The sequence below is a fragment of the Triturus cristatus genome, chromosome 11 (assembly GCF_964204655.1).
Source record: "Triturus cristatus chromosome 11, aTriCri1.1, whole genome shotgun sequence".
NCBI classification, from domain to species: domain Eukaryota; kingdom Metazoa; phylum Chordata; class Amphibia; order Caudata; family Salamandridae; genus Triturus; species Triturus cristatus.
In genome coordinates, this window is record NC_140594.1 from 716,950,610 (window position 1) to 716,964,489 (window position 13,880).

The 13,880-nt window shown below is 43.7% G+C and overlaps 1 protein-coding gene and 1 long non-coding RNA gene across 2 annotated transcripts in view; one reads left to right on the top strand and one right to left on the bottom strand.

Annotated features, from left to right (window-relative positions):
• LOC146785366 (uncharacterized) overlaps positions 1–7,343 on the top strand; it is a 245,642-nt gene extending 238,299 nt beyond the window's left edge. The window contains exons 3-4 of the long non-coding RNA XR_014970626.1: positions 2,238–2,377; positions 6,803–7,343. This is a non-coding gene — a long non-coding RNA (uncharacterized LOC146785366). The remainder of the gene's footprint in view (positions 1–2,237; positions 2,378–6,802) is intronic.
• Positions 7,344–9,181: 1,838 nt separating this feature from the next.
• The window catches only part of LOC146785368 (cilium assembly protein DZIP1L-like), a 346,296-nt gene continuing 341,597 nt past the window's right edge, over positions 9,182–13,880 (bottom strand). Inside the window, exons 6-7 of the mRNA XM_085633029.1 lie at positions 11,558–11,697; positions 9,182–9,364 (exon numbers count right to left, since the gene is read on the bottom strand). Coding sequence (XP_085489155.1) covers positions 9,182–9,364; positions 11,558–11,697 — 323 coding nt within the window. The remainder of the gene's footprint in view (positions 9,365–11,557; positions 11,698–13,880) is intronic.

Here is a 13,880-nt window from a genome sequence, read left to right on the forward strand (position 1 = left end):
GGGGGGACCAAGTGAGGCATTTTCACATGTTCTGACCAAAAGTCAGACCATCTGCACAGGAGCTGAGAATAGTTGGTGATTCAGTATGCCACAGATTGAATCATCCACCTGAGTTCTAACCACAAGGGAGAGGATGTGGCGCACCGGCCAGAGCTGCCGACTTGGGAGCTGGAGATCAGAGTTTGAGTCTCTGCATTGGCGTGACATCCTGTGATTCTGGGCAAATCACTTAATCTCTCTGTGCCCATGAACAGCGCCTGGATACCATCACAGGTGATAAGCTGCGCTATATAAATCTACAAACAAGGGGGCGTGGCCACGACGCCGACCAAGATGGCCGCCTGACGCGGGACCTCCGGCGCACCGGAGCTTATCACTCATCCCGTTTCTCCTCCGGAGAGCATTTTTTCACCGCAGACATAAGATTTTCACGTCGGAATGCAGCGCGCTTCTGGTGAGCGCTTTTTGACGCATTTTTAGGGCCGGGGTGCCCCTTTTCTCGCCGCATTTGTTCTCTCCTCAGAGAGCGGCCGCCATTTTGTCTGTGGCGCGATGTTCGTTTTTCTGCCGGCTTGGCTGCATTTGCCCCACATTGCCCTTTTTTTGGGGTTCTACACCTCCTGATTGCTGTATCATCCATTCTGGGCGCTGCCACGCCACATGGATATCTTCTAGCCTGTGCTGCTCCACGTGGATGGAATGAGGTAGTTTCTGATAAATGACTTTTTTCTTTGTTATGTTCCTGTCTCCCTTTTTGATTGCACTCATCACTGCCTCTGACTCTGACGGAGGACGTCTATGACCTGGTTGGTTACTGACCCTGCACTCTTCATTTTTGCTTAGTTGGGCACTGGCTTGTCTCTGCTCGCTCTGGAACATTCCTTTACTCACTCCACAAGCTCTCCTTGGATTACTACTCCACCTCTATGCGACTGAGTCCCTTCATCTTTCCTCACAGTCGCCCTCTTGTTTACTGCTTGTCAATTCTGACTGGCTTCTATGGGCAAGCTACGTAATCCAAAGTTTGTTTTTACCCCTCCTGTGGTAACCTCTTCACCTCATTTACCGACGGACTCTCCTACCAAGGTAGCACCAATGGCGGGAGTAACCCTCACTCGCTCCTCCTCAACACAGCCTCCTTCAAACAAATCCTCACCTCCATCAGCTTCAGCTTCTAAGCGCCTTAAACAAGATGCCTCTTCATCAGAGAAGCCATCATCCCCTATTTCCATGGAGATGCTTTTTGAGGAAATTCGTGCCCTTCGGCCTTTTGTTGAGGAGACTAATAGTAAAATGCAGTTTCTTGAGGAGAAATGGTCATCTATCGACAACAGAGTTACAGTTGTGGAACAACAGGTTTCGGACCTTCATTCTACATCTCAGAGAGTCTCCTCCTTAGAAAAATCTGTTCTGGCGCTTCAGCAACACACGGAGGAGTTGGAAAATAGGAACAGGAGGAACAACCTCCGTATTTATGGTTTGCCGGAAGCTTTAGAATGGGACGACCCTGTGCTCTTTTTCTCCTCCTTTCTCCCGAAGCTTTTGGACATGCCATCCACCACCTCCCTCAATATTCAGAGAGCGCATAGACTTGGTCCTCGTTCATCCACGTCAACCAGGCCAAGGGGTGTCATTATCCTTTTTCTGAAATTCACAGATCTTCTCTCTGTCCTTTCAGCGTCCAGAGCCAAGCGTCAGATCTCCTGGTTGGGTCAGAGAGTATATCTTTCCCAAGATGTTTCAAATGCTACTGCCTCTCGTCGGAAGGAATTTTTGTCCCTGCGAGCTCCGCTGAGGTCCCTTGGTGCTAGATTTGGTTTATTTCACCCGTGCACTTTCAAAGTTATGTTACAGAATCAGACTTGGACCTTTCAGGATCCTGCTGAACTCAAAAATTTCATTCATACCCGTTCTAATTCTGCCATGGAGACCTCCTCCTCTTCTTGTGGCTGACTGTTTAATTGTTTTACACTTTTTGATTACTTGAAATGTCTAACTTTTGCTTCCTTTACAGGTCATCCATTTCTGTCCCTGCCTCTGTCTCCGTTTATTAACTCTTCGTATTAGATTATAATATGTTTTTCTTACTCACATGTTTCTAACCTCAAACTCCCTCATACCTTTTCTAAGAATTGTGTCCAGTTTTATGTCCTTCAACACTTGCATTCTCATCCTTGGTTCGTCATAGTATGTCTTCATGTTCTCAAATGTTACTCTTTCTTTATTCATTTATCTAGATGGACCGACTCCCCCTCATCCTGGCTCTTCGGTTATGTTCCTTTTGTTCCGGTGCGATCCGGCCTGGTCTCCCGTTTCGGGGGATCTGTCTCGTTGAGTGTCGCCACTTCCCCGTTGTCCTATTTCGTACTCCCCTCAGGTATGTTCTCCTCAGTCATCCCTTTGGGATATGTGCTGTCTCTCCTTGTACTTATTTTCCTTTCCCTTTTCCTTTATCCTTTTCTCTTCCCTGTACTGGTTGATCAATTCCGATTTTCCTTTGTTTCCATTCACCTCTTTTCCTCTCTTCTCAACCTATTTCATCGATATTTCTCAAAGTTTTCTCCTTTTCGACTTGTCTTTTGCGTATGCCTCTTCTTCTTTACTTCTTCTGTCCTACTTGATTCTATGTTATTTGTTAATTCAGAGTTATTACATGGAATGTAAAAGGTTTTATTAACCCTATCAAGCGGCAGAGAGTTTTGTCCCATTTGGCCTCCTACAACCCAGATATTGCTCTCTTGCAAGAAACCCACCTTAATGATGTTGAATCCCTGAAGTTAAAAAGAAGTTGGGTGGGTACAGTCTTATTTTCACCCTCTGACAACAAGAAGAATGGAGTTGCTATCCTTTGTCACAAGAGGCTTAAATGTACGGTTGTGTCCCAGGAGACGGACTCTGAAGGTCGTTGGGTACTGGCTAAATTATTGATAAACTCGATTCCTTTGACTGTGTTTAATGTTTATGGGCCTGTACAAGCAGATTGTTCTTTTTGGCCTTTGATTACAGAGAAATGTGTTCAATATAAAGATGTATCATTTGTTTTTGGAGGTGATTGCAACCAGATTGTTGACCCGTTCCTCGACCGCAAATCCACAGTCCGTTTCACACCACATAAACCCCACAAACAATTTCTTAATACTATTTCACAATCACATCTTATTGACTCTTGGCGCCTTTCACACCCTGACACGTTGGACTATTCCTTTTTCTCTCCTCCTCACTCATCCTTCTCTCGTCTTGACTATATTTTCCTCTCTAATTCTTTATCTCAGAACGTTCTGTCTTCTTCTATTGAACCTATTGTCATCTCGGACCACGCTCCCATCGTGACAGATTTTGACCTTCTCCCACCTCAGCCTAAACCTTCCCGTTGGCGCTTTAACAGTGCACTCCTCACTGATCCCAATTTTTCTTCTTCTTTTCGCTCTTTCGTTGAGGAGTTTTTCTCTCTCAATTCAGACCCTAGTACTTCTCTTCACACTCTGTGGGACTCCTTTAAAGCCTCCGCGAGGGGTTTCATTATTGACTTTGTCTCTCGGAAGAAGAAACAGTTTATTCAAAAGCGGAAATCCTCCCTGGCTCATATTAAAACTCTAGAGCACCAGTTTTACACTTCTTCTGATAAATTTATGTCACCGGATCTCCTGCGAGCTAAGTTAGAGTTCAACAAATTAACTACAGATAATGCTTCTTCGATTCTCCTTCGCAGTAGTGCACGGTATTACGGAGGACGCAATAAATCTGGTAAGCTCTTGGCCAATTATCTCAAATCCCGTAAGGAGCGCACTCTTATAGACTCAATATATTCTTCTGCTGGCACTCTTCTCCACAAAGACAAAGAAATCCTTGAGCAATTTCAATTGTTCTATCAGAATCTCTACACCCCAGAGTGTCCTCCCACTCCTTCCCTTATTCAGAGTTATTTTGAGAAGCTCCCTGTACCGTCTAACTCTCACCTGAATTTTCCGGATCTTGATCTCGATCTCTCTCTTCAGGAACTTTCTGCAGCCTTGTCAGCCCTTACTAAAGGGAAGACCCCTGGCCCTGATGGCTTTCCTGTGGAATTTTATTTGCATTTTTCAGACATCCTACTACCTAAACTTTTAGCCCTCTTTCAATCATTTTCCTCTTCTGGCAAGGCTGAAGGCACTTTTCAAGATGCCTCCATCTGTTTGATCCCCAAAGAAGGCCGCGACCACCAGTTTTGTAAAAATTACCGACCGATTTCGTTAGTCAATGTAGACTACAAAATCTTTGCCAAATTACTTGCAATGCGCCTGGACCCCCTTATGCCTCACCTCATTGGCAAAGAGCAATGCGGATTCGTTAAGGGCAGGCTTACTTCGGACAACTCTCGCCTTCTTCTTAACGTTCTAAATAAAGCTCCCTCACTTTCAACCCCTCTTGCTGCTATCTCTGTTGACGCAGAGAAGGCCTTTGACAGGGTTGACTGGTCTTTTTTGTTCGCTTCATTGCCGTGGCATGGTTTTGGTCCCAAATTTATATCCCTTGTCTCTCTCCTATATTCTGCCCCCAAGGCCTCGGTGCTTGTGAATGGACAACTCTCTCCCTCTTTTACTCTTCAGAGAGGTGTTCGCCAAGGTTGCCCTCTTTCCCCACTTCTTTTTGTTTTATCTCTCGAACCCTTCTTATCCTCCATTCGTAATAACACTTCCATTTCTGGTTTCCCGTATGGCTCTAATCAATTGAAACTTTCTGCCTATGCGGATGACATCTTACTATTTATTTCTGACCCTGAATCTTCCGTCCCCCCCTTATTATCCGAGTTTCACTCCTTTTCTTTGGTTTCCGGTTATAAGATCAACTCGGACAAAACCGAAATTCTCCCTCTCACCTCATCCTGTCTTCCCCATCTTTTCTCTGCTACTGGTTTTGCATGGAGTAGCTCCAAGATTAAGTACCTTGGTATTCTGTTTTCCAACTCCATCTCATCCTCGGTTAAATTGAATCTCTCGGCAGTAATTTCCAGGATTGATCAGTCACTCTCAGCCTGGAATCCCCTATTTCTATCCTGGTGGGGTCGTTTGGATTCAATCAAAATGATGATTTCCCCTATTTTAATTTACACCCTCTCTATGCTACCGGTTCACATCCCTGCATCTTACTTTAAAAAAATTGATTCTCTTCTCTCTCGTTTTCTCTGGAAAGGTAAGAAATCCAGAATTTCCATTGCCTCCCTCCGTAAGCCTAAATCCAATGGTGGGGTTAACTTCCCTGATTTCCGTCTTTATCATAGATCCTTCTCTTTACGTCAGGCCTCGAGATGGATCTCATCTACTCTCTCTCCTTTCACCCCCCTCTGGCTCCTTATTGAGCAATCTTTACTACTACCCTTCTCTTTTGCCGAGGTGATGCGATTCTCTTCCAGGAATCCTTTTTCTCTTTGCCCCCTATTCAAACATACCTCTTCTCTTTTAAGCCCTTTGGTTCTTCCCTCCGAGGTCACACGTACATCCTTCTTAAATTCTACTATTTGGTATAATTCTCTTATCCTTTTAAGAAATAGACCTATTTTCTGGAAAGCATGGAGGGTAAAGAGCATAATGTGGGTCAACCAACTTTTTGATGGTGTATCCCCTTGCTCTTTTCCCCAATTTCAACTTTTATTTCGATGCCCTCGCTCCTTTTTGCGGAAATTCACAACCCTCATGGCAATTATCCTTGATTGTTTTTACTCTCTTCCCTCCTCATCATCATCGTCGTCGTCTCCTTCTCCTCTTCTTAATATTCTTGCTACACTCCCTAAAGCATCTCTCATCTATAAATCTCTTGTATCTTCTAATCCCAATCGTGTCAAATCTAAAGTGGAGCTCGCTTGGGAAACGGATTTTTGTTGTACTTGGTCAACTACTCTTTGGGATAAGCTGTGGTCCAGATCTCTAAAAATCTCCCGCTCTGCTTCTCTTACTCAATCCTTATTTTATTTGTATCACAGGCTTTACCTTTCTCCTCTTTCTTTATCCCGCTTTTCTCCCTCCTCCGACTCTAAATGTTGGACTTGTTCTTCTTCTGATGCTGACCTTTTCCACATGCTTTTTCTGTGCCCTGTTGTCTCTACCTTTTGGGGGAAAGTGTGGTCATGCCTCTCCCGTATCTTCCCTCTTCCTTCCTCTTTTACACACTCATTTCTCTTTTTGGGTAGCCTTTCTGACTCCTTGAATCTCCCTGCTCATCTACACGGTCTCTTTGACCTCACGCTTGCGCTTGCCTTCCAACATATTTCTTCCAACTGGAAATCTTTAGCTTCTATCTCCTTACAAGGCTGGTGGAATTCATTATGCCACTTTCACAGATTGGACGTTTCCTTTGCCTCCTCTTGTAAACCTGCTCGTAATGTTGATTTTTTCTGGTTGCCTCTCACCACGGATTTGGACTGCTTGGCCCTAAAGAAACCTATATGTCTCAATGCAGAAAATTTTAAACCTCCTTGAACGTCTTGAACTCTCTCCTTTGCTATTCACTATAAGTTGTGTTTAATATTTTTACTTGTTTTATGATGGTAATTTTGCATCGCTGACTTTTTACGACTTTCACAATTTGAATATGTGTCGTAATTTTTAGATATTGTATGGTTTATTTTATTATCTTTATATCTTCCTTTCCCTCTCCCCCTCCCTTCCTCCCTTAACCTCCCCTCCCATTGCCCCCCCTCAACGTTTAAAATCCTCTTAAAATGCTTTGTGGTTTCTAATACTGATATTAGCAGTGTTAAGTTTCTCAATGGTTTTTGTATTGCAATCTATGCTGATATCTCTCTTTTGTCATCAATTCTTTAATAAAGCTTTCAAACATAAAAATAAATCTACAAACAAACAAGTCGGAAGACCACATATGTTGCTGTGAAGAGCAAGGGCGGTTCCCTGGTTCACCGTTTGACATGAGGAAGGGTTGTTGCTGTGTATAGCTTGTGACTAGAAAGAGCAGAGAGCTCTAACCTGTGTGCTCAGAGCCCCCACATAAGCATGGGATGCAAGTGACTCTCCCGAACTGCAAGAAGGCTTAGAGGACCTTACAGCATCATCCCAGGAGCACAGCGGATGATCAACCACCTTGCCTGCAGTGAGAAGACTACTGTTCATTGCCGATAACAGCTACAGTCCACCACAACTCAGAAGTGCTAAACTCTTCAGCAGTTTTCTGTGTAGTACTAGTGACACCAGCAGGAGTAGGTTAGATTGATCGCTGGCCTGGAGAGCCCCGAGGAGACTTGGTTTGGCTCATAGCACTCAACAGGGACGTGGGACTCAGGACACTGCCAAAACACTATTAGAGTGCCATCCTTTGGAGGGCTGTGTAGATTGTTTCTGTATGTTGTATTTCACTTTGTGTTCAAATATAAATATGACTTTTGGCATAAAAGTGAATATCTGGCTAGACATTAATTTATTGTGGCTGCTGCATGTATTTTGAGTGTATAGTTTGTGTTCATCTTGCACATACCCTATCCTGACCCCCACTCCCACCCCTAGAAGCCTTGGACTGCTCAACCTACGCTACTACTGAAAGTCAAGTGCTGAGGGTTAGTAGGTGGCCCAGTTGCTCAAGATCCATACAGGTTCGGCCCCGGAACATCACTATTATAAGGCTTCAAACCCCACAGTTGGGCCCAGAAGCTCCTTCTTGCCCCATGGCACAAGGAAAAATCTCCCCGCATGTCACAGCCATTGTTATTTTGATTTTCAGAATCAAGCTTCCACCTTGGAGGTCTGTTTCTGAAAAGCAAGGCGAATGCAGAGAAGGTAAAAAAACACATGGTGCCCGCTCGGCATTTCAAATGTGACTACAGAGAATCTGCTATAGTCCCAGATGCACACTAGGTACAGAAACTCCTGCCAGAGAGGCAGGGATCTCTAAATGTGGAAGGTAGTCCTCCATCAGGAGCAAAGGCCAGACTCCGAGTGGCGTCAACAATCTGGCAGACTACCCGCCAAACCTAAAATGACCTCATTAGGCACTTACAGCCAAGTATCGAAAGGTATCTACCCACAACTGAAAAAGAACAATATTTAGGAGAATAAATCGTAAAATTATACATTTCATATTGAACTGAAGCTAAAAGATACTATAGGATCGAGCAACAATGTGATCTTTCTACTTGTACAAAAACAGTATGTTTGGGCCACAGCAATTCGAAATTTGGGAAAACTGCGCAAAATGCAATTTCACAAACTGTCCAAAGATTCCTTGCATCAGCTGATGTGCACCCACAGGTGTGCAAAATGACAATCTGAAATTTGGGCCACAGGTGCCCTAATTGTTGCAGTGAGCGGACTCAAAGTCATTGTGAACATGCTGTCCTGCACAAAATCAGACTTGGTACAGATAAATGTCTATGCCACACAGAGGTCAACCCTGACCTGTATGCGGTGCACCACTCCAAATTAAAGTGTCACACTTGCATTTTTTAAAATTTATTTAATTTAAAGAAAAAACAAAACCAGTCAACATCCATTGTAATGATAATTTAACATAACATTTATTTATATACTTCAGCCACAGCTAAAAAAAAAAAACCTCAGTAGAGAAACCCTATGTCAAGCCCATTAAATGTATTTTTTAGTTAGATGTATGACGCAGAACGCTAGTGCTGTGGTGCAGAGCTCAACTGCACTGGTGCATATTTGGATTATTGCTGTGTGCAGTACCATTTTACATGGTGAGGATGAGTTGCAGGTGGTCTAGATTTATTCTAAACTTTATTGCTGCTACCTGAGACCAAATCCTCTTCGAGCAGCCCTTTTATAGGATGGGTTTCGACGGACACAGCTGGGGGACTGCTATGCTGAGCTGCACTATGAATGACAGAGTCAATGCCGCTGTGCTGAGTTCCTCAATCCAATCGCAAACGTCATGGCTGCTCTGTGGGGTCGAACCAGTGCAGATCACTTTATGACACACTCACTTGGTTGCCGCTGAGCAAAGATGCACTGTTGCAGGCGGAGCTGTTTTTTTCGGATGTATTCAGATGTTTTGCTCTTTTGTAGAACCTCATTGATCCAGGGTGATTATAGATTCCCAATGTCCAAGGCTTGATGTCGGAGTGTAAAATTCTGCTGCTTATTTTCAGGGCTGGTGTACTTCTTTGAATGGATACTATTGCAATGGTGCAGAAACAGTTTGGCACTGTACAAGGCTGAAGGCGAAGAATGTATCATTTAGGTTACCAGTCAGCCGGGGGGTTAATGGGACCCCAGATGCTGTCAAACAAAGAAGACCATGCAGAGTCTTCGATGTGCCTCACAGATGGCTGGGGGCCCCGACTGGGCTTTGGCTTCTCCCTAACATCCATTACTTCCTTTATCTCATTAAAGGATGAAATATCAGTGTCGCTCTCACCTGACACCTGCAAGGAAAAAAGTCTATGGTGAGAGACAGTACGAACTGGAGCAGTAAATATGGCATTACTTTGAAAGGTCCTCTGGCACATATTTAAAACCTGTGACTGGGTACTTGTATTTCATCAAAATAATACTAATTCTATGGGCCAACCCACCTACTTGACCAAAATCATTCCTCTTGCTGCATAGACTGAATCGCCATCTATTGCTGCTCGCAGCTCAACATTTTGCACCACAAAATGAAAGCCTTTCATAACTTGTTAATGCAGATAACATTTCTTGAACACAACCACAACTGTTACCACTGACATTGCTGATTTTGTGGTAATGTAAGAATGCCTGGTAGGGGCTCTGGTGATGGTCTCAATCTTAGTAGAGGACATGCTACAATCTCGATAGAAACACTCTGTGTCACAGGGAACCATGCACTACTTGATGAACTCAAGGCTTCCCCTGTCTACCATAAACCCCTCTCCCACTTCTGATGCTTCGGTTTGATTGGCTGCGGCTGAATTTTCAAGCTATAAGTGAACTCTCCGTACACTGCCCTCATGTAACACCTACCTCTAGAAATGCACTGAGTGCCTGCCTGGACTAAACAAGGATGACTCTCCATTGACTATGATCACTCGCAATAAATTCAAGTTTAAACATTTTTAACAGCTTTTTCTCATACCAGTTATTCTTTGCATATGCTTACAATTGACTAGTCAGAAAAACTAAAAAGGTACTGTTCTTTAATTACACTCATTTCCTCTGTTACTTCTTGCACTAAGCTAGCAACTGGTTTGATTTCCAAGTCTTTATCTTCATGCTAGCTGCCACTACAGTCGTCAGATTCACTTACCTTTCTAAATATTTATTGCTCCCCGACTGCTGTTGGCTGCTTCCTTTATATATCTTTTTTTGTAAACAAACTTTATTAGGCATTTACAGTACATATACCAATATAGTATAATCTTTGGTACGAGCATGTGAATCAATACGAATCCACTGTTAACAGGCATGCAGCTTATCACTGCTGTATAGATCTTCATAGTAAGTCAATAGTTTTTCAGGAGGTTCACAGCTCACAGTGATACGCAGTGCAATTAACAGAAATTATCCCCCCACCCTCAACTTTATTTTGGCTGCCTCCTTTAGTTCACAGTATCAATAAACCTGCTAATTCCTACTAATTTGTTTTAGAGTTACTTTTGGTATCATCATGCACTGACGCAATCTGTCCTATCTTCTGCTTCTAGTGTTCCCTCGTTTTTGTACCATGGACACAGCTTCCATATGTTGCTTAGAAGGCTTTTTGTGCATGCTTAACTGGGGACATATTACACAAGTGCCCATGGGCGCAATGGATATTTCTGCCTGTTTCGCGCACCCGGTGCACTTCGGTATTACAGAAGGGGTGCAGACGCTTGTGTGGACCCTTCTGTAATACTGAAAGCGCTGGCGCACATAGTGCACCAGCCCTTCCTCAAGAGGGGGTTCCCTCATTTGCTTGGGGGCGTGGCCCCATGCAAATGAGGGAATCTCTTTACCTCAACGCCCGTGCCATAATATAGACGCAGACTCAGAGGCAAAGAAGCTCGCAAGAGGTGCACTGACAGTGCACCATCTAAATGGCGGTGCACTATCAGTGCGCCCCCTGATTGCAGCCCTCTGGAGGGAGGAAAGGAGGTCCCATGGAATCCCCTCCAGACATCCCCTTGCAGGCAGGTGCAGTCACTCACTGCACCTTCCTGCTAGGGGATCTCTAATCCTCTTTAACCCCTTCGCTGCTGCGGACATTCCGCTGCAGCGCTGGGGGGGGCAGGGGGGCAGCGCGGCGGGCCTGTGCTCATGACGGAGCCGCTCCGTCATGAGCACAGGCCCGCCGCGCTGCCCCCCAAGTAATAGGGTGCATTTTTCCTGTTTGCGCCTGGTGCACCTGCTTTAAGGTGTGCCGGGCACTAACAGGAAAAGTGCGCTCTTTACATAATAGGGCCCCAGGTATTATGCCCTTTGGAAACTGCATTTCTTATCTAACAAGAACCTTCAATCTATCCATCATACAGGACGTCGGTCTTCTCGTCTGAATGGTCAAAGCAGAAGAAAATCTCTGTATTGACATACAAGCTGTACATCATTTTAAAGAAAAAGGCTTACAGTATGGTGTTTTTTTTTAAACAATTGTTACAAATAACCTCTCTTTGGTGCTGTACCTGAAGCCTCCTGGCTACGTTTCCAGAATGAGTAGGTCTTGCGGATGGTCCAGATATTACCGACACTCCATCAAAGGGCCTATCGCGAGGACCTCTCAACTGTTTCTTAAGGGAACTCGCCATGGAATTTACAACTGAACCTAGGCAGAAGACAAGGTATCACAGATCACTAAGGATTGGGTTTTGTGCCTATTCAAGAACAACAGGATGCAGTCAACAATAATTGCAATCTTCTGTATGAATAGTGGACCTAGACGCAGATTACCTTGTGCACTGATAATATAATTCCTGTTACATCAATACATTCTGGATATATCTATATATATATATATTATCTACTGGCGGTCGCCAGTAGATAGTTATAGTTAGGACCACGTTTCCATAGGAAATCCGCAACATTCTATTTTGAATACCTTTGGCGCCGGTTGACGAATCCTCGCGAATTTTTCAAAATAGGTGGGGCGCTACGCTCCGCTCCTACCCTGAAAGTCTCGGGGGGATTCGTCAAGCGGGGGCTGAGATAAAAGGGGGGTCCCAAAACGCGTTTTTCCCATGCATTTTTCCATAGGACCTTTAGACACAGCTACAGCCCGAACGGCTGAACAGAATTACTTGAAATTTGGCAGAGAGGTAGTCCTCAGGTCAAGGAAGTGCCTTTTGTAGGTTTGGTGTAAATCTGTTCAGTAGATCCTGAGAAAATAGCCTTTAAATCAATATATATATCTGTGGCAGCTTACGGTGCGCTTACGGTGCGCTTACGGTAAGCTTACCGTACGCGTACGGTGCCGTGCGCGAGCGCGATTCTGATTGGCTGTTAGATCTTAGTAAACATTCGAATCGGTCGAAACCAGGAAATGGCGGCCGCCATTTTCTCTCTCGCACTCTGACAGGGGGTTGAAAAACAAAGTCCAAAAACATGTAAAGGGGCTGTTTAGACAGCTCCCAAGCACCTAGCCATGTTGAGGGAGTCCCCAACGATCCCCCAAGTGAAAAAAGGCAAATTTAATTTTTTCGAAAATTTCGCCAATTATGCTTACCGTACGCGTACGGTAAGAAATATTAAAAAAAATATATATATATATCCACATTCTCCCCACCCTGTGTACAAACGGTGCCCGCAGGGCACCTTTTGTGCATGGCTTATAAGAGCTAAATCAAACATATATTTTACCTGTCACAACGATGCTCATCATATGTCCTCCATGTGCGCACGGTGCGCGAAGCGCATCGTGCGTTCATGGCCCATGTAGCGTAACGTGGGCACGCTGTGCGCGAAGCGCACCGTGCGCGCACGGAACGAACTGCGTTAAGTGGGCGCGCACGCCACAAATGGCGTAAAGTAACTTAGCATTTAAAAAACCGTACAAATTCACTGAAAAAACCATAGGTTTCACACACGTAATAGTTAGGAATTAGCATTTAAAAAACCTTGCAAATTCACTGAAAAAACCATAGGTTTCACACATGTTATAGTTAGCTGGACATTTTACTGATAAAAAACCAATGAAATTCCCCCGTTATAGTTACTGTAGGCAACTATAACTCACGCGACCGTAATCCTCTGCTGATGACATATGTGTCTTTATGAAAAAAAAATATTTGTAATATATGTATAGCTAAAATTTAATGGAAGAAGTCATGGGCAAATAAGTGTCTAAATACAGTATTAGCATCAGCAGAGGATTGCGGTCGCGTGAGTTATAGTTGCCTACAATAACTATAACGGGGGAATTTCATTGGTTTTTAATCAGTAAAATGTCCAGCTAACTATAACATGTGTGAAACCTATGTTTTTTTCAGTGAATTTGCACGGTTTTTTAAATGCTAATTCCTAACTATAACGTGTGTGAAACCTATGGTTTTTTCAGTGAATATATATATATATATATATATTCACAGAAAAAAACATAGGTTTCAGGGGTGTTATAGTTAGCTGGCCATTTCACTCTTACAAAACCATAGAAATTCCTCTGTTATAGTTAGTTCTGCTAACTATAACTCGCGTGCCCGCAATCCACTGCTGATGATGTCACATATTGCATCATTCATGACATGGTCGGTGACATCACTGATGACATCACTGATGACATCTCAAATGACATCACTAATGACATCACTGATGACATCATCCAGCGAATGTCGTTTAGTTTGAAATTTAAATATGTATTATATATATATATACCAATCTGTATTGAAGATTGAGTGGATATATAACTGTCTGGATGGAGGATTTAGTAGCTGTCTGACTGTCTGTTTAAGTGAGTAATTCAAAGTGTCTCACTTAATACATGGATTAGTAACTAAACTATGTGAATGTGTGCAT